This window comes from Eublepharis macularius, chromosome 4 (assembly GCF_028583425.1).
Source record: "Eublepharis macularius isolate TG4126 chromosome 4, MPM_Emac_v1.0, whole genome shotgun sequence".
NCBI classification, from domain to species: Eukaryota; Metazoa; Chordata; class Lepidosauria; order Squamata; family Eublepharidae; genus Eublepharis; species Eublepharis macularius.
In genome coordinates this window covers 155,106,287-155,131,530 of record NC_072793.1, presented here as the reverse complement: position 1 = coordinate 155,131,530, position 25,244 = coordinate 155,106,287, and the positions used below count along the sequence as shown (strand labels likewise).

The following is a 25,244-nucleotide window of genomic DNA, read 5'->3' as shown; positions in this document are numbered from 1 at the left end:
GAAGCCCCCTCCCCACCCCCGCACAAAATGTTCAGTGTATTATTGGAAGGTTTCAACCTTCTTAATGATGCAGAATTAAACATGTAGCTGCAAAAAAAAATATGACGAGAGATGCTGGTTAGTAAGAAGAACCTGCTAGACCAGCTTGAAGGTTTATCAAGTATAACAACCTCTTTCCAAGACAGAAGCTTCCAGAAAGCCCACAACCAGGACACGGCACACACAACACAGCGTCAACCCTGTTGATTTGTCCCTAACCTCTGAACATGGAGGTTTCATTTAGCTGTTGTTCACAGCTTTCCTTCATGAATTTGACCAATTTTTTTTGCTTGTTTTTAAGGCTAAGTTAGTGACCAGTGCCCTATCTTCTGTGTTTCACAAGTTAATCTTGAGTTGTCTGATGCTTCCAGGCATTTCCAGGCCCATTCCCTGTGTTCACATTTCTCCCAAATGCAGCCATAAATCCTAATCCCCCACCTTTACTCTCTTAACCTTTACCATGGCCGTTTTCACACTACTAACCTGCTTCCGTAACATTGTGAAACGTTGCACAAAAAACGCGGAAGATAGCGTCTTCTCATGAGAGTTTTGCATGATGTTGCGCAAAACTCTTGCAAGAAGATGCTATCTTCCGCATTTTTGCGCGGCGTTTCACAACATGACGGAAGCAGGTTAGTAGTGTGAAAACGGCCCATGTCTCCATCTACATCCATTTCTACTTCCCCTTTCTGTCCTCTTTTTCTGTAAGTTGGTTAATTTAACTCAGTAGAGTTGAAAGCTTGTTGTAGATTGGACAACTGGTTATTTGCTTTGAGTGACATGAGAGTGAGCAGGGTCAAAGTTTTTAATGTATAAAGAGAGAATTCAAACAAATACCAGTCCTGATAAAGTAAGTATTTAAAATAAACCCAGGTGATAGGCCTGGCCCCTAATGTGGCATAATGGTTAAGGTGCTAGACTCAAATCTAGGAGACTTTTACCATGTATTTCCTTAGGTGACCTTGAGCCAGACACACTCTCTCAACCTAACCTACCATACAGGGGTGTTGTAAAGATAAACGGAGGAAGGGAGAAATAAACATGAACTCCACTCTGAGTTCCTTGGAGGAAAGGCAGGATAAAAATATGCTAATAGATGGTTAGATGGGCATGTAACATCTTCGTGCAAAAGTGAACTGACGTAAGCAACAGAGCTAGCTGTTGAGGAGAATTCTATTTCTTTGTGTACTACACAATAATTAATTATGATGGGAGGAGAAGGAAGAATAGGAGAGTTGGTACTTCCAGAATTTGCCCTCTTCCTTTGTACTGCTATAAAAGCACCTGGAGAGCATCTCTGCAAAGAACTCAGAGCATCAAGCTTTAGTTGGCTACAGACCACTTCTCCAGATTCATGTTGCATGGATCTTCTCTAGGCAGATATATACATAGGAGTTATGACAAAAAAATAAACAGAAGCCTCAGGGTGGCTTCTCAGGGTGAGATATAATTATGTAAAATTCAGATGTCGTCAGGAAAAGTACAATGATCATTCCTAAGAATACATACCAATGTACCATCAAGTCACAACCGATTTATGGCAATTCCAGCAAAAGTCTTTCAAGGCAAGTAAGAAGCAGAGGTGGTTTGTCATTGGCTTCTTCTGCAGAGTCTTCCTTGGTGACCTTCCATCCAAGCACTGACCCTGCTTAGCTACCAAGATTTAATGGGATCAGGCTACACCATGCCACCCCTCTCCATTCCAAAGAATAGTAATGTGTAATGTTAAGGTTCTGTTGAACTGGTTCCCACTTCTGATGACTGAGGAGTTCCAGGTTCTTTTTCAGCCCTGGGAGGATTGGGGGGGGGGGACTGCTGGATTTTAATGAGGCACTGGAAATTCTTTGAAATTGTTAGCTAACTTGCTCTGAAAAAGTAGTCGAATCTGTTATACATATTCTGTTGCACTGTGAGTTTTATCAAGATCTCAACTAATTATTCCACTTCGTACTAGATTCAAGCCATTGCAGCATTATATGAATTTTAGGACTGAAACTCTTCAGAAATATCTTTTAGAAGATACCCAGAAATCTGTATCCTATGCGGTAGCAAAATTTTGTACACTAGTAATTAGAAAGCGAAAATGCTTGGCTGAGGGAACTCTGAATTAGAGTTCTTTTTAAAAAGTCTTAGGCACATAGTTTGATTTTTATGACTTTTAATTGACTTTTAAATGTGTGTTAAATTTCAGTTTCTTGTGGATATTTTTTAATGCTGGCCTCTTGACTCTAATGAATTCAATTGAATTGAAATCCATAGCTAACATTGCTGGATATCTGTTTTATTTATTATTCTAATTAATTACTGGAAGCCCATTATAACAATGGGACCGAGTGTCACACTTGTTTGGGGTAATTGGCATGGATGCATTACTGTAACTAGTAATAAAAAAGAATATATCAGAATTCTTTTGGAAATGTGTGGTAGCTTTGGATTATTAAATGGTCAAATTTCCGTCAACAGACTCTTGTTATTTAAACAAGCAAACAGAACTCTGTAATTAGTGTAAAGCCCTAATTACAACCAAGTTATCTTGATCTGAATATTTTCATTCCATTTTTATCCATATTTCCTTTTCGGATTTAGTGGTGGGAAGAAGGTGTAAAAGAACTGAAACTGGAAAGCTCCCATGTCTTAAAATGAATCAGTGTAACTTAAGATGTAAGCAGGAGTCTTGTGGCACCCCGAAGGCTACCAAGTTTGTATTCTATCATACATTTTTGTGGACTAGAGCCCCACTTTGTCAGATGCATACAATGGGAAATGTAAACAGCAGAGACAAAGGGTCAGGAAATTTAGAAAACACAGATCCAGAGGAGTTAGCCGTGTTAGTCTGTAGTAGCAAAATCAAAAAGAGTCCAGTAGCACCTTTAAGACTAACCAATTTTATTGTAGCATAAGCTTTCAAGAATCAAGTTCTCTTCGTCAGACAAGGAGAGATGAAATTGTGTGAACTTCAGATATGAGCAAGCAAAGTACAAACCCCACTCACAATACCAGTCATTGCTGATAATGCCATTTTCCTTGCTTAAGACCTGCAACAGCTAAGAAATCCCAGGTCTTGTTATATTCTCTGAGATAGTATCAAACTACTAGGTTTTAATTCATCAGTTTCACGCTGGAGTTTCCCTTTGATGTTCTTTTGTTGGAGATAGGTCAAGTCTCCAGTGTGTTTGAACATCTTGTACATCAGACACCACCTGTGAACATGTACTAGGGGAAAGGCAGAGCTGGATGACATCTATTCTTGAATGATGGGCTGATTTCCCATTTTGAGATTTTGCTTCCCGTAATGTTAGTAAAAAAACCAAACCAGACCAGTCATTTAGGAAACTTTTGAGCAACTTTAAGGTATGGAATATTGGGACAGGATGCAGGACAATTGGATCAGAAAGGATGTTAGGCAATGCAAGTCATACTATAGATGTTACAAAGAACATGAGTCTGCTACGAAAAATATACCACACTTCCACGGGAGTAACCACATTAGACTACTACAGACTAAAATATTTATTCCAGCAGAACTTTTGAGATGTCAGAGTCCACTTCATCAGATGCATGAAGTGTTACTATCAGTTGGCAGAGAGGTTTATACCCAAACTTCCAAATAGTAGCGTATATGTGTCTATATGTGGAGTTATTATGAAAAGATGGCCCAGTAACAATGTAGTTAAATTTACATTTTAATTCAATTCTGTCCAAATAATCTGGGTCAGTTTAAGACACAGATCATTGACTGCAAAGAGTCTTATATGGAAATGGTCAGTCCTTTAAGTAACCTGGACTTAGACCACTTTGAGCTTTCAGTGTCAAAAGCTGCACTTCAAATTGGGCCCAGAAATGAACTGGCAGCCAGCTACGTTGGTGTAAGATTCGCAAGCTGCTTCATCTGGTTAGCCCTGGATAGCGATTACCATATTCGACATCATCTGCAATTTCTAGATTCTCCTCAAAGGCAGCTCCACATAAACCACATTATCTCTACCCATTTGTCACAATTTTATCCCAGGCTTCTTCCAAGGAGTTCAGAGCATAGCTCTCCCATCCTCCATTTGATCCTTATAACACTAGGTTGAGTTAGGGTAAGAGAGTGGCTGAGTCAAATATATCCATCATTGAATGGGTGTGTCCATGGCGCAGTGGTAGAGCAACTGCTTTTCACACAGAAGGCCCCAGGTTCAATCCCCAGCATCTCCATTTAAAGGATCAGATAGCTGATGATGTAAAAGACCTCAACTTGAGATCCTGGGAAACTGCTGCCAGCCAGAGAAGATGATACTGATTTTGTATTGTCGAAGGCTTTCACGGCCGGAGAATGATGGTTGCTGTATTGCCGTGGTCTTGGCCCGGAAAACCCCCAACAACCATCGATACTGATTTTGATAGACCACTGATCTGACTCAGTAACCCTGTGGAGACAAACCATACACAAGTTGACTAACCACACAGGGTGGGAGAGTGAGCCTGAGCAGACAAGCCTAGTGCCTCACCTCCAAGCGGTTGCTCAGTTGTTTCTACAATGCAAACTCATGGAGGAATGCAAATGAGTTCGAAAAGTAGAGTTATTGATCCTTGGGAAGAGGGTACACACAGGCACTTACTCCACCTGCTCACACCATGTAGATGACTTGAAATCGCACAGAGGTTGTCATGTTTAATATGTATACCTTGTTCAGGTTTCTGAAATCCTAGAGCTAGTATGCTGTTTATTGTGTCTCCTCATCCTCTTGATTGTACTGACTTGCAGTACGAAAGCCGCCTTGAGTCTGTGTGAGAAAGGGTGTCTATAAATTACACACACACAAACATACATACATTTGACAATAGGTTCATCACCCCTTCCTAGTCCAACAACCACTACACAAAAGAAGCTCCTATGTTACTGCAGTCTAGTTTGGCTATAGCTAAAGAATGAATGACTACTGTTAGATTGTTTTAGGTGGGTAGCTGTGTTGGTCCACAGTAGAACAGACTGAAAAGTGGAGCTCTAACTCTCAAAAGCTTACACCCTGAAAATCTTGTTGGTCTCTAAAGTGCCATTGGACTCAGATCCTGCCATTCTAGTGTTAGATTCTTTGTCTCCAAAGACATCAGCTCCTGAACATTCAGGCTGCAGAAAACATTTCAAATAATAATGATTTATGATGATGCTAAGCATACTCCTGAATTGCAACAACCTGAACTACCACTTGCTTAAGGCGTTGGGTATGATTTCAATAACTTTATTTAATTATGTCATTATCTATGTTTGTGAATGCTTGGTGAAATTTGCAACTCGGTTCTTTCCTGAGAAGGAGGTGGCGTTCTGGAATTGTGTCCAACTACATCCCTTGGAACGGTTGCAGGAAGGGTCAATCTATACCGTGCAACTCTTAGGTCAAGGATGACAATCTGCTAATCCTTGCAATGCTTGCTTGCACATCCATTCACTGCTGTTGAAAAAGTTACTGTTGGTGAAGGCAAACTTTGCCCCAGTCTGCCTTGATTATTACAGGGGAGCCAAAACAGGGGCAATGGCATCTGATACCAGAGTGTGCTGACATCTGAGTCCATGTGTGCAAAACTGCAAATTATTATAAGCTGTTTCTACATACAAACGTATTATGAATGTGGAGGGCAGGAGTCAGCCAAAGAGAGCTGTTGGAGAGCCCAGCACTGACACCTGTTCTGTTGCAGCCTCTCCTAAGCAGGCAGGCTGGAAAGGGAGGAGGAGGCAGAGTGAGACCCAATGCTGTCCCCCCCCTCCCCATGTTTTGATGCCTTCCCCACCTCTGGAGGGGAAGGTAGGAGGTGCCAATTTTTCAGGCAGGTGGAAGAGGAGGAACGAAAGCTGCCACTGAGGGCCCCAACACCAGCCCCGCCATTGATGCTCTTCCTCTGTGGGCAGGGCAGGAATCCAGCACAGATCTAGCCCTGACATTTCCCTTTTTAGAAATCAAACTGCCCCCTCCATTTCCATCGACAGCTTTCTGAGACCGCAGTCTAATTGTATTTTAAAGATTTTTAAAGTGTAGCTTATAACAGCCGTCACTAAACCTTATGCCAGTGCTCTGTAACAGACAGTGCAGATCTGCTTTCACATCTGTTGAAAGAAATATATTTTGTTCATAATAAATACCAATTGTATACAAGAGGTGGTGCTTGGGGAGGGGGAATTTGGGGAGGAATTTCATCTGCCATAGAGCCTGCCTTCAGGGGAACTGATTTCTGTAGTCTGGAAATGAGTAGTAATTCTAGGAGAATTCTAGTCCTCACCTAAAAGTTGACAACCTTAATTTAAAGATATACTGCCTGTGGTTGTGGAAGTTCCATTGAGCTCTCATGCATATGTCTAATCCCCTTTTTAAAAGCTGATTATGGTAATGACTATCACAGCACCCAAGTCAGTCAGTTATACAGTCGCATGAGCAAGTTTTGTTGTTGTTCTTTTTAATGCTGAACTGAGCATGGATAACAGGAATCCTCGGAATAAAGAAAACATAGACCTAAATGGATTATTTTGTGTTTTTATTTTTGTCTTTGTTCATTTGGCCCAGTGCTTTCCACATTATGGCTCTTAGCCACACTTCTAAGTTGCAGCAGCGAATTATGCCCACTGGAAAAATGCTTCAAGGAGGCAGATTACGAAGAATTCCTAGAGATAGCTAGGAACGGGCTGGAAAAGCCAATGCACTGGAAACATGTGCTGATTGTGGGTGCTGGGATGGCGGGTCTCAGCGCAGCCTATGAACTCACAGAGGCGGGGCATAAGGTAAGACCCTGAACTTTTGACCATTTTTCTCAAGGAAAAATAACAACAGCCAAGAGAATTATTATATGTTACTTGCATACCCCAAAACTCCTGACATAGCAACCTTCCAAACAGTTGAGTCGACCAAGGGAAGAGAAGAGGGCAGGATTAATAGATTCAGCAGTCTCCACAGCCGAGCCACATTTTCCCTATTTGAGCATCAAATTGGACAAGATGCTGAGAAATCCATACGGGCACTTTATTGGTAAATAGAGGGGGCAATGGTTACAGGGAGAAGGATTTAACACTTTTTCCTGTTCTGTTTTTTGGGGGAAACGCAATTGGGGAAACACAGAAGTGTGTGTGTGTGTGTGTGTGTGCGCACGCACGCACACGTGTGTGCGCACGCGTGTGTGTGTACATGCTCGTGTGCATGTTTCCTGTAAGTATTCCCCAAGGAGGTCAAATAACAGCTCAAGGAAGCTGTTTGAGGATAAGGAAAACAGTATGACAGGAAAAAGCTCATCCACCCATTCACTGCAGATTGATCCAGACTGTGGATATAAAAAGCACCAAGGGGGGGTCCATGTATAGGTCTTGCCAATGTCTCATTTATTTCAGTCTGGGATGCTGCCCAGTTACAGATTGCTGAAAGTTCGTTTTTTCCTGCACTGTACAGTTTTACTCCAGTGTCACTTCTTCTGCCCTGGCTTCTCCGTCAAATGTGCAATTAAATGGACCGTTCTAGCTGTGATGTTTATTAGTCTTTTCATTGTATTCCCTGCAATTTGTCCATTTTCACCGCACAGATATTCTACTTGTTTATGGAAACACTGCACTGCGTTAGAAACGTAGGCAGAACATTCCTGGACCTGGGGGCTTTTTGCTACACTTGATCTTAGCCAAAAGGCTTTCTGCATGGCTGGTGGGCATGCCAGAAGTCCTCTCTCATCACAGAACCTCAAATGCAAGCTTTTTAATCGACTTCATTCATTCAGTGTGGCATATTTACAGTGCAATCCTGAGACTAGCTGTGTTGCTGGTGCCTGCAAGCCCATGTACCTGTGGCACCACTCATTCACTCCCTAAGGACTTTCATGGGAGAGCTATGCTGATGACCAAGCCTGGCAAGGCCTACCATTCCCCTGACAACCCTGCCAGCATCCCCCAATGACCATGGCACCTCCAATGACAGGAGCGCAAGTGGTAAGCAAACATGCAGCCAATGTGCAGGCCACGATCCCCACTGCCCGTCAACACCTCCATCTGAAAAATTCTCTCCACAAAGAAAACCAGCATGTAGGAGAGAAGGCTAGAACTTTTCTCCCGGGTGTCTAATTTTGCTGTGTTCGGGGATTTTTGTATTATGGAGGAGCTTTCGGTCACAGCTGACTTGGTATAATCCAGTCACAGGTTTACCACTTCGTCCACTCTGCCTGTTTGTAAGAAGTAACCCCAAGAGTGAGGGAAGGACAAGGGATGAGAGCTGAAGATGCAATGCAAGAGCCTCCATCCCTGGGAAATCAACTTTGGAGAGAAAAGAACCAGCCCAGCCAAACAACGCTTCAGCCAGAAGCCATTAAATCAGGTTAAGGAGACAACCTGTCCTTCCTACCTGTTTCCAGAGAATAGAAATGTGGCCAAGTGTGAGAGGCAATAAGGAAGCAAAAAGTTTTCTGTTTGCCTTCAGGTAACAGTTCTTGAAGCCAGTGGGCGTGTGGGAGGACGAGCGCAGACCTATCGAAATCAGAAGGAAGGCTGGTATGCAAATCTGGGGCCCATGCGGTTGCCTGAGAAGCACAGGTAAGACATGAGGTAACTGCACTCCTTATCGGGGCAACTAACAGTCATAAACTCTCTTTTGTTCTGCTTCTACAGCTCTAAGAGACCTGCTCTGTTGCCAGTGATCTGGATTATGTACTCTGAAGGAAGGACTAAAGCAGCACGTGCCAAGGAGAAAGGGCCTGTTAAATTTGGCAAATGGTGATTTCAACCATCAGGGCTTGGGGAAAAGCAGCAGCAACTCCCTTTACAGTGCCATCCTAAGCAGAGTTCCACCTTTCTAAGAGTCTCTCTACATAATACTTCTTACACGAGGACGTTCAAGTGAAGGGAGACGCAATGTTGGTCGGGATGTGTAGTTTAAAAAACAGAACGGAAGGCCCTGTCAATTTCTCCTCTCTACAGGAGGGAAGTTTTAAAAGACAGCTGGCAGAGATGCTCCTCAGAAGGTTTGTTGATTAGATGAAATGACAAACCCTTTGGTTGTATCTTAGCTCCCTTTTTATTTAATCTTTTTCTCAGTGACCTTGCTGATCACCTATCTGGTGCTGACTGTCATAGCCCAAAACTTGGTGTGATCCATGTGCCTCTGCTTCTATACGCTGATGACATAGAGCAGAACTACAAGTGACAAAAGGCACAGATTGGACACTTGTCAGCTTCCCTCAAGTTTTGATGGGAAATGTAGGCAGCTTGGCGGAATGTTGGACAAGTGACAGTTGAAAAGTCCATTGGACAGCAGTCGGAGAGCCAAGCTGCAAGACCAGGATGCCTACATTTCCCATCAAAACTTGAGGGAAGCTGACAAGTGTCCAATCTGTGCCTTTTGTCACTTGTAGTTCCGCTCATAGTTTTGCTGTCTTGCTCTAGAATTGGCTTAAGACGCTTGCTGATTCGTTGTATCAACTTTTTTGCTAAAAACAAGCTTCAGTTGAACTATGACAAGTCAAAAGTCATAGTCTTTTCTAAAACTTGGAGACCACATAAATGGGCCATGGACGGGAAGGAGATAGAACAAGTTAAATATTACAAATACCTAGGTATCTATTTTCAATATAATGCGACTTGGTCCACCCATCGCAAGTATGCATCGAAGACAGCTGACATTAGTACCTCAGCTATAGCATGTTCTTTTTACTCCAGAGGTAATCAATTTGTACCAGCTGCTTCCAAAAATTTTAAGTCCAAAGTGATTCCACAACTATTGTATGGTATTCCGATCTGGATTAGGGCCTTTGACTGGGTCATTGAACGTGTTCAATCTAAATTTCTGTGAAAAATCCTGGGCCTACCGAAGTGTGTTCCATATGCACTTATTTGCTTAGAAATTGGTTTAATTTTAATGGAAATGAGGGCAAGGCTTATGACATTTAAATACTGGCTACGGTTACATTATAATTCTGACCCTGGGAGCTGTATATATCAAATGCTTTCAGAGTCCAATGTGTCAAACTGGTCAGTGTATATCATGGAAAAAATGAAAGGTATGGGTATATCTGTGGATTCACTGTTTATGTTAACATCAAATGCTGCATTTCATCAAATTAAGAGTAGGTTGCTAGATATTGAGCGCCAGAAGTTATATAGCCTGGCTGCTACAACCTGCTCTCCCCTGAGCTTTGAAGTTCCTCTCGCTGTAGGGAGGATGGCTCCATATTTATCTTCCCTGCAGGTGCCACAACTTTGTAGACCATTTTCTTTGGCCAGGTGCAATGCTATGCCTTCAGCCATTCTACATGGCAGATTTAAAAGGATAGACTATTCAGCTAGATGCTGTTTATGTGAACAAAAATGTGTCGAGTCAATTACACATGTTCTTTTGCACTATCATTTGTACGCCGGTATACGTCAAACATATTAAAAATCTGTTTTAACGAGTATGATGGATTGCTCTGACTCGCTCAAAGTCTATAGACTGTTGAACGATTCCTTTCATGATGTCACCGAGAAGGTGGCTAAGTTTCTCCATTCTGCTTTGAAGTTGCGTCAAAGGATATCATGGAAATAAGCTCTAAATGTATTTATGTATTTGTAATGCAGTATTCTTTTAACGTTCTTTCTTTTATGTAAGTGGATAACTTGAATTGCTGCTATATGCCAATAAAGGTGAACTTGAACTTGACAAATCCTTTGAGGAGCTATTGGGCTCTGTCTTTTCAAACTACCCTTCCTGTGGATAGAGGAAATTGATAGAGCCTTCGGCTTTTAAACTGCACCTCCCAGCTAACAGTGCGTATCCCTTCACTTGAGCATCCTCGTGTAAGAAGTATCGTATAGAGATTCTTAAGTTTGTTGACTACAATGGACTTAGCAGGGTGGAACTCTCCTTAGTATAGCACTGTTAGCTCCTCAAGAGCCTGTAGAGTAGGTTAGACTGAGAAATAGTAACTGGTCCAAACTTTTTTGCATGGTAGGGATTTCACCCAGGGTCCCCCAATCTAGTTACCATACTACATTAACGCTCAGTTATCCTGATAAGACTTGTTTCATTTTGCCAAGAGTTTCCAGTCCCCATGTGATTTGATTAGCACTTCCAATATTAAATTAAACCCTGTTGCAACTTGAATACCCTATGAAGGCGTACACTCTCCAAAGGGAGAAGAAATAGAGTAACTCCTTCTTATGTGCATCATGGTCCTGTCACTCAAAATTCAGCTTTACAATGGGTTACCATATGCCTACGGTTTTGTTTCACTTTCCTCTTTTGTCTTTGGCCCATGGTTTCCTACTCCCACCTCTCAGGATTGTCCGTGAATATGTAAAGAAATTCGGCCTGGGGCTGACAGAGTTCATTCAGTATAACCCAAATACCTGGTATTTTGTGAACAACATCAGAAAGAGAGCCTGGGAAGTCAAAGAGAACCCCAGCATCTTGGGTTATCAACTGAAGCCTGAAGAAGAAGGCAAATCTCCTGAACAGTTATATAATGATGCCCTGAAAAAGGTTTGGATCTCTCTTTTTTAATTTATTTTTAAAAGTGAATAAACAGACAAATTATAAGCAATTCTACCTAGTTCTGACAAATATACATCTGTATACAACATGTACAATATAAAGAATTTGTAAGAGCCAAGAAAATTCCATCAAGGTAGATACAACCATCATAATCATAGCAGAGACTAGTAAAACGGAATTATTCCCAGGAAATAATTTCAAAATAAGTAAATAAATACATTATTAAAGACATTCTAGTACCTTATTCTTTACCATGTTCATTGACTTGTACTGAATCCAAATCTTTATGAAAGGAAATGAGGTTAAGTCATCACTGACCACCAATGGCTCATTTAAAAAGTTAATATCTTAGTTGCTTGTTAAGGATCACTGAAGATCATGGCCGTTTCCACACGGCTTACCTTATTCTGCAAAATAGCGAAATCTCGCACGAAATCTCACGAGAAGACGCTGTTATTGCATCTTCTCGTGCAATAACAGTGTCTTCTCGCGTGATAACAGCGTCTTCTTGTGAGATTTCGCGTGAGATTTCACTATTTTGCAGAATAAGGCAAGCTGTGTAGAAACGGCCCATATGATGTTTCCAGAGATAGCTGAAGAAGTTTGCTCAATAACTTTTGATGGCTAAGCCTTAATGAACTTTAATGAGCACTGATGGCTCCCATGTAGCACATGGGAGAGACAGCAGGAGAGTGAATGTTGCAGGCAGCTGCCTAGCCTAAAGAAGGGGCCCCAGTTGAACCCTGGCCGGTTTGGGGAAAACTGATATGGCTTTATAGATAGATATTGTCTGTCTGGATGCTTACTTAGCCCCCATGTTCAACCTGTATATTACAATAATGCCATTAATCATCTCACTTGGGGAAGTGGGGAACCATGTGCCCCAAACAATATTTATAGAAGGGTTATTATGTGTTTCCTCTTGGCTTCTTTTATTCTAAGGTGTTAAGATGGTTGTGTTCATGGCAAGCTGACAGTTATAGACATCTATTGTTGTGTTCATTGGATTTTAAAAGATAGCAAGTTGCAACAAGCTCTGTTGTGGAACACACATGTTGTGAAATGGATGAGATGTGCAAATATGCATAAGTTTAGCTACTACAGCTTGCTGATTCTTTTATTTTCATCCACATGTCATGTGGCAAGCCACAGCTTATGAAAGGACATGCACACACACGGGAACTGCTTCAGCTTGGGCGGACAACCCAGTTCTTATTCAGAGATGAGAAAGACAATAACTCCAGCTCCCCCACACTGGCATGGTGAAGATGTGCTAAATCATACAATCACATTTGCACGCCACCTTTCCTCAAAGGCACTCAGGCTAGCATGGGACTTTCCTTAGGCACTCATGCTGTGAGAATTTTACAACCCTGTCTCATTGCATAACCCACTAACTAGGGAGCCAATTTTCATTTGTGGAATGTTAGTGATTATATAGCTCCATTTTTGTAGTGCAACAGAAATCCAAAGTTAACTGAATTTTAGCAGGCCGCCATATGTGGTTACTCTCAGCTTGAGGAGTTGTAACATGTGAGAGCGAGAGACTACACCTCCATCAATGCTCTGGAAATCAGTCTGTTGGTTGCCTCAGAGAAGCCTTAAAAATCAGGATTGGGTTCTAGGGACAAAGGGAAATGTCAAGTTGTGCCCGAGTGTGTTTGTTTTACTCAGTACTCTTACCCTTTCATGCCTTACATTACTTACTCTTCTGAACCTGAACTTTTCTTGATCTTCATCCCAGGTTATAGAAGAGGTAAAGAGGACCAACTGCAGCCACGTGCTTCATAAGTATGACTCCTACTCAACTAAGGTAAAGGAAGGTTTTCTAAAGCAACAGTTCTACCTTTGAAGAACCAGCAAAGAATCAGCAACCCAGCATGGGAGCGGGGTGGGGAACACAACTGGTATAGCAGCTAGAATGCAAGACTAGGACTCTGGATAGCTGGGTTCAAGTCCCTTTGCTCCACCATGGAAACCTGCCAGATGACATTGGGCCCGTCACAATCTCTCAGTCTAATCTACCCTCACAAGTTTATTTTTATGAGGATTAAGTGGAGAAGAGGGTAACAATGTGAAAAGGCACTTTGGGTCCCTGATTAGGGAGAAAAGCAGGATATAAATTAAATATAAATGTCATTCCATACACACATCCCTTCTCCAGAGTTGAGTCAAAAGTAGGAATTTATTATTCTGTTTTGAAATAGGAAAAGCAGTGGTTTTGATTGGGTCAGTCAACTGTTAGCTTTCGAGAACTTTAAGTCCAGTGGGATGGACAGCCTGCCTTTCGTTCTAGAAATACGCTTCTCAGTTTGGGGTGAGAGGACCAAAATCACAGAGAAGTCTATGCCCAAGGAGGAGGATCCACTGCCATGGCTCAGTGGCAGAGGGCGTGTGCATGCCACAGGTGTAGGGAGATGGCTTAATTTGGCAGGGGATCAGAAAACTGCTGCATTGTGGCACAGAAGTAAAACAAAATGGATTTGAAATCTGAATTCTACCAAAGGCCCTTTCCCAGGTTGCCTCCTGCCTAATCTCAGATGGGCAAGGAATTCCATAGGATAGGGAAGTCTCACTTATTGGCCCCAGAAAGGATAAAAACAGTTGCAGCATTTTAAGAGGGATGAAGATTATTTGGAAGCGCCCTCATTTCCCTGAAAGCACATGTACATTTTAATGACTTAACCATAAACTAAAAGAAATTGCTCTATGTTTTCAGTGTCCCAAGGAAAAATCACCTGTGATGGGTGTCTGTTGTTGGCTAGTGCCTGAAACATCATTAATATCAGGGCCATTTCCAGACGACTAAGCAGAAGACTCTGCATGCCACCATGTTCCGGATCGCGACGGGGAAAACGCGAAATATCGCGTTTTCTCGCGCGAGTTTGGCACGACGTCATGCCAAACTCGCATGAGAAAAAGCGATATTTCGCGTTTTCCCCGTCGCGATCCGGAACATGGTGGTATGCAGCGCCTTCTGCTTAGTCGTCTGGAAACGGCCCAGGGCTTTTTTCTGGGAAAAGAGTTAGTGGAACTCAGTGGATTGCCCTCAGAGAAAATGGTCACATGGCTGGTGGCCCTGCCCGCTGATCTCCAGAAAGAGGGGTTTAGATGGCCCTCCACATCACCTGGCGACGCGGAGGGCCATCTAAACTCCCCTCTGTCTGGAGATCAGGGGGCGGCGCCACCAGCCATGTGACCATTTTCGAGAGGTTCCAGAACTCCGTTCCCCTGCATTCTCCCTGAAAAAAAGCCCTGATTAATATACTTTCCTCTCCTATGTCTCAAATTGCCATATCAGCTTTGCAACAGTTTTAATATACTTATGCATTCTTTTTAAAAGGAGAATGAATGTATATACCTAAAACAGCAGATGGACTTCTGTTACATATTTTTAATTTAAAAATGAGATGGGTGGAGTGGTGGACAAGACTTAGAGCTGTCCCAGTATTCAACTTATATAGACATACAGAAACACAGACTTGATCATGCCCCTCCCCCCACAGGGGTGAACTGCTAAGAATATTACATTTATTTTCATCCAAGGATCTACTCAGCCTCTTCTGGCTGAGACTTCCTCAGACACTGGTAATACATTCTTAAAACTGTTCTTCAAAACCATAATAGCTATAAACTTGCTTTTAAAAACAAAATCCTGAACGTTGAAAATCTTGGGATGCTATATAGTGTATCACTAGTAAACACAATGGCGAATACTGATAATAAAAACAGCAAGACTTGGGCCATCCACAAGCAAGATATGGGTTTCTACATATTCAGGGCTTTTTCCAGAGATGCAGAAAAAATATTACTTTGTAAATTAACCAAAAGAAAAAAAAACGCCCTCATAATGATTTTGTTCTAGGAGGAACAGAATGTTAAAAGCAGTTGAGAGGCAACTAAAGAGGAAAGCAATGGAGAAAGATGGAGAAATTAGCTTGTTCAGACCCCTGAGAGCTTATGGAATCCTTGAGGGGAAAATTTTGGCCATTGTGGAGATTTCCCAGTTGTTCTGCTCTCTGACAATTCCCTCTTAAGTCCCTGTGTGTTTAAAGGGCCATCAAGTCACAGCTAACTTATGGGGACCCCATAGGGTTTTCAAAGCAAGAGACAGACAGAGATGGTTTGGCATCGCCTACCTCTGTGTGGTGACCCTGGACTTCCTTGGTGGTCTCCCATCCAAGTACTAACCAGGGCCGACCTTGCTTAGATTTCAAAAACTGATGAGTTCAGGCTAGCCTGGCTCATCCAGGTCCCAGTCTAAGGCTCCTAGTTGCCAGATATTAAATTTGGTGCTTTCTTGGCCAGATCAATTGTGTAATTAAGTATCCACACCTCTGCTTCTACAACATATGCTGCTTGGTTAAATCGTATATAACTCTGGCACCATTCTTCTTAAGATCTGAATCTCTTTTCTCCCTTAACAGCAATATTTAATAGAGGTAGCAAACATGAGCCGTGGAGCTGTACAGATTATTGGGGACCTGCTAAATGAAGATGCTGGCTATTACCAGTCCTTCATTGAGAGCATGAGAGGAAGCGTTATCTTCTCTCAGACAAAGCGGTAAGCCAATGTGCCTTGCTGGGAAAGCTGGGCAAGATTAACCTTAGGTGAGAGAAAATCTGCTCTCATTTGGACTAAGTGGGCAATCTACAGCATTGCAATTGTATGATACGTGTCCAAAAACGCTACAATAAATCCCATACAAATTCCTTAAGCAAGAAGAGCTATATTTATGATAGAGATTTATTTATTTATTTGTAAACCCACCTTTCTATTCCCCAACATGGGACCCAATGTACCAAGAGACAGAAAAAAACTAAGAAGTGGCACACAACCCAGAACTTCTGATTCCGGACAGAATGTTTTCAGCTGCCAAGGAGAGACAAGATATCAATAGGATGAGGCTGGGAAGCTGCTTTGTCCTCATATCTCTGTTTTCATTCATTCATTCATTCATTCATTCACATCATTTATAGTCTACCTTTCTCACTGAGAGTCAAGGCAGATTTCACAGTGTGAGTCAGTACAGTCAATATCAAAGACGTGTGCATCTGCATGGACCAGCAGGTGCACTCAGTCATCAGCATCCACATTGGAGCTGATGAAGAAGCTGTAAGTTCCTCTTAGCTAGTCTCTATTCTTTGCTCTTTATTTTCTTTAGTTTCTGTCCTTAGTCTTGTACCTGTATTACCACAGGATCATCGCCTCAATTCCTCTTGCATGATCTGACCGCATACCCCTTGAGACAGTTGTACCCCTAGGTAGTTGCCCTGACACAAGAAGAGATACCTAAACATGGGAGGCAAATTTCCAGAGGTGATTGCACACTAAGCAGAGAGACGCCAGCACCTGCCTCACAGGGGCGTTGAGGGAAACAGAGCCTGGGCTTCCCAACCTCAGCCTTCCAGGTGGGGCTGCACACAAGTGAGAGACAGAGTCTCGTTGAGGGCAGGGCCGGATCTAGCGGGGGGGCAGGGGGTAGTCTGCCCCCGGCGCCGCCAGGGAGGGGGCGCCGGAAGCAGCTCCCAGAGCATGCAGGCGGCAGCATGGGCAGCCGCGCTGCCTTTTGCTTGCCCCGCGGGACAGGGGGCGGCTGGCTTGCCGCGCACCCCCTGTCCTGCAGGGCAGGAAAAGGGCAGCGCGGCCGCCCACGCCATTCACTTGCCCTGCAGGAGAGGGGGGCAGCCGGCCGCCCCCTGTCCCGCGGGGCAGGTGCATGGTGCGGGCAGCCTCACAGGCTCCCGCGCTGCCTTTTGCTTGCCCCGCGGGACAGGGGGTGGCTGGCTTGCAGCACACCCCCTGTCCTGCAGGGCAGGCAAAGGGCAGTGCGGCCGCCCACGCCACTCGCTTGCCCCGCAGGAGAGGGGGCAGCCGGTTGCCCCCTGTCCCACGGGGCAGGTGAAAGACAGCATGGGGGGGCTGCAAAGCCGACCACGCCATTCGCTTCTGAAGCGAATGGCGTGGGCAGCTTCCCAGCCCCCCGCGCTGCCTCCAGCGCGCAGCGTGATGATGTCATCAAAATGATGTCATCACGCTGCGTTGAGAGCGTGCACGCGCTGTGCGCACACGCGAGGGCCGGCAAGCGTTGCCCCAGGCGCCGGGAGCGCTAGATCCGGCCCTGGTTGAGGGTGTTGGGATGAGTAAGAGAGTGACATAAAAACAAGGTGCCAAAGAAAGGACATGGGAGGCATTCCATAAATGAAGGCCACTACAAGGAAGGCCCTGTCCTCAGTAGCTGGGGAGAACAGTGCATACACAGTTGTCTGTGTTTAACTAGGAATTTCATACCCAAACACCAATCTAGAAGATCCAGGACAAAACGTGCAAAAAAAGTAACAAAACTTTTCTGTTTTCTTTGTCTTTGTGACACCCCTGAGTACCTGAGATGCAGCAGTTATTGCATCAAAAGTGATACATCTCTTACTAAGAGGAAGATTCAGGTCCAGTAGCACCTTAGAGGCCAACCAGATTTGTAGGATATGGGCTTTTGAGAATCTGTCAAAGGGAGCTTTAACTTTTGAAAGTTCACATCCTGGAAATCTAGTTGGTCAAGGTGCTACTGGACCCAAAACATACTCTTCTGCTACAGACCAACACAGCTACCCACCTAAAACTATCTCTTACTATATAGCTGTGCTGCAAAATGCTACACAAATTCCATAAATTATACTGTTGGGAAGGGTCCTGCCACTAAGAGGGTCATATCTCCTATAGCATCCAAAGGTGGGGCCATCCAAAGTCATTCCTCCAGCTACAATATTAACTCAGCAGATTCAAAATACAGTTCTCAGGATTTTTAGCGGTTATAACAGTTAAACTGATATAATAGCACTATGATATAGAACTACCCTGGCTGTTATCATCAGGAAGATATACTGAACTCCAGACAAATCTGAAAGCCGGTACATGAAGGTTTTTCATTGCTAGACTCTCCACAACATTAGATACAAACCAGATCCCAAGAGCAAAAATAAAAAAATACAGTGGAAAAATGTTATTAAATAATCAGGTATTCAGGAGCTCCTGACTAGACATGGGCACGAACCAAAAAAATTTAATGAACCAGCGGTTCGCAGTTTGGTGCTGACGACAATCCTGAGATCGCGAACCACAATGAACATTTTCCGTTACCGAACTGGTTCGTGGTTTGTTGGGCGTGGAACAGCCCCCATGGCACTTAGAGAGCCCATATTCCCAGAGAGTCTTTTGCAGGCTCTCCTACAGCCATCACCCAAGTTTGGACAAGATTGCAAAAGGGATCTTGGAGTTATACCCTCTCCAATCCAAGGCCCCCAGGAAACTCCCACAAAAATCCAAGCTCAATTATTCTCTCAGTCTCTCCCCCCAAAGGCTAGCAAGTGGCAAGCAAAAGCTCTGTCCCACTCCACTGCTCGCTGAAAGTGAAACCCAGCCTGGGAGCCCACAGCTATTTATAAGCACAGGTCCCATTGAGCAATGCAGGAGGTCTGTGTTTGGCCATCAGAGCTCCCTATCAGGGTTTGCAGGGATGAAATTGGAGTACCCTTGGCTACAGAACACTCCTTCCCCCTCCCTCCCCTGGGTGTCTTCTCCCAACTTGTAACCGCTTTGCAGCTCCGTGGTTGGAAGGAAGATCTGCCGATAAAGGTAAGCTGGGCTTCCATTCGGGTTTCCAGGGCAACAGAAGGAGCACAGAAAGAGTTCAGGCATTCCCCCGGCTCTGTTGCCAGGGGAATTGGTTGCTGGCACCTGACTGTCTGGCTTCCTGAACCCCAGCCGAACACACCAAACCAGGCCTCTCTCGAACACTGGTTTGTTGGCCGTGGACAATCACGAACCGCCAGATCGCGCAATCGCGCGATCGCCAATTTCGTGGGTTTTTGAAGTTCGTAATGCGGTTCATGCCCATCTCTACTCCTGACTGAATGAAACAGAGATTGTATTTTCCATCAAGTCCATAAGAAAGAGATTGTTCTGCCTGTGGCAGACTTAACTGAGTTGCTGGTCTGCCTCCTTTCCCACAGCAGCAACCTCCCATTTCAAGAACAGTTTCTGCTCCCAAGGCTGTGAAGAATTTGTGTCCTTCAAGTGTGCTAGTAAAAAGAAAATGTGAGGAGGCCCCTCAGTCTCTCTGTTCTCAACCCAAGCTTGTTTTTGTCTTGCAGCTGGGATGAAATAGTTGGAGGCATTGACCTACTGCCAAGAGCCATTTACAGAACCATTTCAGATCGGGTGGTCTTGAATGCCAGAGTGGTCAGGATAAAACAAAGGGACGGTGCTGTTACTGCCATTTATAAAACACATGATCAATCATTGTCAAGTGTGACAGCCGACTACGCCATTCTCACTCCTACAACAAGGGCGACTCGGCGCATCTACTTTGAACCACCCCTCTCAGAAAACAAATCAGATGCCTTGAGATCTGTCCACTACAGAAGCTCTGCCAAGGTCTTCCTTGGCTGTTCCAAGAAGTTCTGGGAAGCTGATGGCATTCACGGTGGGTTGTCTGTCACCGATCGTCCATCCAGATTCATCAATTATATCGCCCATAATTTCTCCAGTGACTTTGGGGTTCTCTTGGCTTCTTACGTCCACAGTGATGACTCCACATTTTTCCTGTCCCTCAGCCATGACGACATCCTTAGCATCATCCTGGATGACCTGTCAGTCATCCACCATCTGCCTCAAGAAGAGATCCAAAGTATCTGTCGCTCCTCAGTGATAAAGCGATGGAACCTGGATAAGTACTCCATGAGTGGCTACACTCGGTTCACTCCCTACCAGCTTATAGAATATATTCAACCTCTTAGGGAGCCAGAGGGTAAACTGCATTTCGCTGGGGAGCACACCGCTGAGACCCATGGTTGGCTGGATAGCACAATAAAGACAGGACTGAGAGCAGCAAAAGCTATCAATCTCTTGTGTGGGAAGCACTTTCAGATCAAATCAACCATGAAAAATGAACTTTAACAAGAGAGCTAAAATGATTGATGCTAGGAGAGGAAGTTCAAGTTTTGTTTTACTTTGCTTTGCTTCTTTTTAAAGGAGGTTAGAAGTACCCCTATGTTTTGGTGACACAGCAATATAAAAGAGGTTGCATGTGCATCAATTTTGCTTTCCATCTGGCATGGAAATACCGCCATAATGTTGATGCCCCCATCAGTGAGTGGGTAACAGTGCCCTCTTAAGCCGAGTTACACCCATTGAAATCCATTGAAGTCTATGAACTTGGATGAATATTAACTGTGCTTAGGACTGCATCGCAACTGAGCTAGCTGAGAAAGGATAGACCGTAATGTACTAGTGAGCCTTATGAACGTACACACACACATCCCTCCCCACTGACTTGTTCAGTCACTCATAAAGGTATTAATGTTATTAAAGTTCTCCAACTCTGAAAGGAAAAATGAAACATGCCTCCTGTCTGCTGTTTTGTTATGCATAAGCATAAGTTCTTCTCAGCATATTCAGTTTCTCTTGTGTCTATTGTCTGCCTATCTGCAGACCACTGAGTAAAAGGATCAGTGGGCCAGGGCCCAATATTGACACCTCCAGGCTGGTAGTAATGCTTCCTCTAACAGGAGCACTGCCACCTCCCCCACAGTTGTCCACTCCTTCCCCTGCACCCTATAGAGTGAAGGAGAATAGTAGTGCCAGACCCACAAGGGGGAGGTGAACACCATACGCTTGCAACCACTGCTGCAAGAGTATATGGTTTTACCATGGAGTTTCCAGCTATTCCTAGAGAGGTATAATGTCACTTTCAGATTTCCCCAGAAGTGATGTCATGCTGTCACTGACCCACCCCACCCCAACCTCCTTGTCTCCCTCTGATTGCCAGGCTGGCCCTGACAACCCTAGGTAGAAGCTAAGGCAATGAGTGTGGGTTATGGGAGTGAAGTTATATGTCAGTAGAGAAGACCTGCAGCTGGCATTAGAGGAATACCAAGATACCTACACCCAAGATGAACAGGCAGTTGGGAGAAGGGGGATGCCAAAGACATTAGACAGGCCTCACCAAAATTCTTGTCATAAGCCTGTGTTAAAAGGATAGGCACAGAAGGTTGTAAAGAACCTCCCGCTCAGGAAGCTAAAATACATCTTTAGGCTCAGGAAAGAGCCTCTTCCTCCTTTTGAAAGGGCAATAAAGATGAGGTTATAACTTCTCTTCTACAATTTCAGATTCTATTCAAAAGCAGGTTAATAATCTGCACTGCTTTGACTATTTGACACTATCTATCTGGTTCACCAAAGCCTCGGATCTCAGAAGAAGAAATCTACTGTTCAGTAACTCTCAACTATATCTCAGTTCACCAATATCACATCACTTGAATCTAGGGTTGCCAGCTCCAAGTTGGGAAATTCCTGGAGATCTGGGGACTGAAACCTGGAGAAAGTGGGGTTTGGGGAGAGAAAGGACATGGAATGGCATAATTCCATAGAGTCCACCTCCCAAAGTAGCCATTTTCTCCAAGTGAACTGATCTCTGTGGGCTGGAGACCAGTTGTAATTCCAGGACATCTCCAGCCACTACCTGGAGGCTGGCAACCCTACTTGAATCACAAAACCTTACAGGATAGGATTTTATTACTTTAAAATAGTATTTAATGCAGATGGGATCCCCCTACCCCGCTTTCCAAGACTCGTCATAGCTTCAATTCAAACTGCCTCTGTGTCATTACAAAATTATCCTTTGGAAGGCTTCCTAATCTAGCAGCTCCATACTTCTAGACTTTTCCCCTTTCCCCAAACCTTATTATTAATTATTAAAGACTGAATATTGTGATTTTCCAGCCTTTCCTAAAGCTACTTAAACACCCATACATATATCAAATCATAAAATTTAAGCTCTTTTCTGGTTTGCTCACCTTTTTCCCTTTTCAGACTCATTTAAGGAAAACACATTTAAGGCCACCCTTTGACCCTCATGATGACATCACTTCCTGGAAGTGGCATCATCACACAAACTTGGGAGTGCGTGTGCGCACAGTGCATGCACAAACACAAACACAGGAATGCAGCAAGGTAACTGTCAGACCCCTGATCTCCCACTGGGGGAGTCAGCAGACCTGGCAACCCTATCCCCTAGCCTTGGGCAAGTACTCAAATATTGTTGTGTTCTGTGCATTGCACAATCCTTCACTTTCAACAATGGCTTCCATAACTGGGATTGGAGGGCGGGGGTTTAAAAAAGCATCTATGAAATGGAAGGATCTGGATCAAAGCTATACCATAGGTAGAAAAGGTGCGTAAACATTTCCCCTTGCATTCTTGTCCTAGTAGAAATCCCCCCGCCACCAACTTGTTATTCTGGCAGAAATATATCTGTATCATACCTGTCCTTTCTTCCTACCAGTGCAAATAAGAAAGGATGTTTCACAATTCAAGTTTATCCCAAAGGACATTTTCCCCTGGAGAAGTCTTTAGGAAAGTCCAACCAAACTTCTTTCTCAAGAATGGGTGGAGCGCAGTACCAAAGATATAGCTGCGTATTTTCACCAGGTAATGTACACCCATATATACTGATAAAAATTGGATATCGGAAATAAATCATTCATCTGCTTTAGGTTTAGATCTCATCCTACTCCTGAGACTCCGGCTAAGAGACATAATTTTAAATGTTGTAAAAAAAAATACACAATTTTAAATTTTGTAAAAGAAAAACAGAATAAAGAACAAAGAACCCAACATTTCTGAAGCCATATATACTAATAACCAAATGGCCCTGGTCTGAGAATATATAAATCCAGAGATTGAAGCCATGAATGGACAAGACAGATCTTCCTACACACCTAAAAATGCCCCAGGTTTGCCAAAAACACTGAAATCTAAATAAAAAAATTAATTTGGGGGTTAAAAAAATCATAAAAGAAGTACCTATAGCTTTAACCAGATGTCTTCAGTGCCTGCTGCTAAGCAACAATAACAGTTTAGCCAGTATTCCAGGCCTGGTTGCTGCCAGTAAAAGGCAGAACCTTTCCAGGACTGTTTTGGCCTTTGAGGGAGAAGTCCTTGGGACTAGGCCCAGAAGCAACCACCAGGCAGGTAACTTGATACCAGATGACTTGCATGACTCACCTACACCAGGCTGCTTGCTACTATTCAACAGCACCCCCCTCCCCCCAAAAAACCCCAAATGCCAGTGTAGGGTAGTGGTTAGGGTTTCAGAGTAAGATCTGGGAGCACCGGGTTCAAATTAACACTATGCTGTGGAAGCTCACTTGCTGAGTTTGATCTAGTACACACTCTCAGCCTAACCCACCTCTCAGGGTTGTTGTGAACATAACATGGAGGTAAGGAAAATAATGTAAGTTGCTCTGGGTCAACATTGTGGGAAAAAGCAGTATATAAATGTAGTAAATTAAGAAATACAGGTGAAGATGGGGGGACAGATAAAAAGTGAGTTCTTTAGTAGGTTTGAAGGAGAGAAGGACATAGGAAAAAGTGAGCATATGGAGGCTGCCAGGAAGAGGGAAAGAGGAAATAATTGGAGAAGGGGATACAGGAAAAAGTGCAGTACTCCCTGCAAGTCCTTGCAGGAGCCCCAGCTGGCACCATGCAACTGAGCCATAGTGGAGAGGCCATTGAGGGGAGGGGGAAAGGTGGAAACAGGGCAGGGCAGACAAAAGTGGTGGGAAGGAGACAGGGATCCTGTCCTCCAGGTGGGAGCAGGGGATGTCCTGCTCCCAGCCTCCACCTCCTGCCACTTCTCAACTGGCCGGTGGGGGGAAAGCCACAGTAACAGATCAGGAACCCCCCTCCTGAGTGTGCTCCCATGTGCTGTGGAATGCTTCCATGTCACACCAAGAACGATATCATTCCCAGCACGACACAGAAGCATGGGGTCATGGCAGGGGCTGATTTGGTAAAAATATGCCCTCTATAACTCTGTTTGAGCCCCATGGGACCTAGCAATTCTAGAAGAAGAGAAGGAAACATGGAAAGGGGAGAGGCTGGGGGAACAAGGAAGGGAAAGAGGATATGGTGGAAAAGAAGGAAACGAGTTTCCCCCCCACAAGCCCTTGTGGGTCCTCACGTATTCCAAGGGCTCCAGATAATATTATCTGCCTTATGACTGACTCAGAACAGAATTACACATTCTGAGGAGTATCGTAATTCTTTGACCTGATGATTTGCTTTGAATTTACTGTAAACTCGAAAGCAATTTAAAGGGTCAGGATGGCCAGGACAAAGCACATTTAAGCCCTTGCCACTCACCCCATTTTCTTGCTGAAAAGTACCACCTCCAACTTTTTTTTACCCATTTTCTTGCTGAAAAGTACCACCTCCAACTTTTTTTTACCTCTGCTTGGAGGGAGGAATATGAACCCTGGTAACTTTCCCTCAGCAGGAATAAAAGCAATTTGAGGCGGTGACTTTTGACATGAAAATGAGATGAGTGAAAAGGTTAAATATGCCTCTCCCCACCCACTGCTCCTCACCCGCCCACCCACCCACCCACCCCCGCCACAGTGTAAATCCAATGGCTGTATTCTGTAAAATGAACAACTCCAAAAAGCTAGAACAAAGAATCATGGAAATATATTTCACATATACCTGTCCGGCTGTCCCAATGTTGAAGTCCAAAACTGTTGGAATTAAATAACCTTTTTATCTGCTGAGCCAGAACAATTTTTTGAAAAAAATCCTGATTCTGCACCATGAGATGTGAAGATTTTCAGCACCAATTTCAGATTCTGCATAAAGGAGGTGATATTAATGGAAGGCCTTGGCATCTCTGTCCTGGTTTTTTG

The 25,244-nt window shown here is 43.8% G+C and overlaps 1 protein-coding gene across 1 annotated transcript; it reads left to right on the top strand.

Annotated features, from left to right (window-relative positions):
- Window positions 1–658: 658 nt before the first annotated feature.
- LOC129327681 (L-amino-acid oxidase-like) lies at window positions 659–20,460 on the top strand. The gene is made up of 7 exons (XM_054976435.1): window positions 659–671; window positions 6,576–6,790; window positions 8,460–8,572; window positions 11,294–11,495; window positions 13,252–13,320; window positions 15,935–16,071; window positions 19,656–20,460. The coding sequence occupies exons 1-7, from the start codon at window positions 659–661 to the stop codon at window positions 20,458–20,460; spliced, it is 1,554 nt and encodes a 517-aa protein (XP_054832410.1).
- Window positions 20,461–25,244: the final 4,784 nt, after the last annotated feature.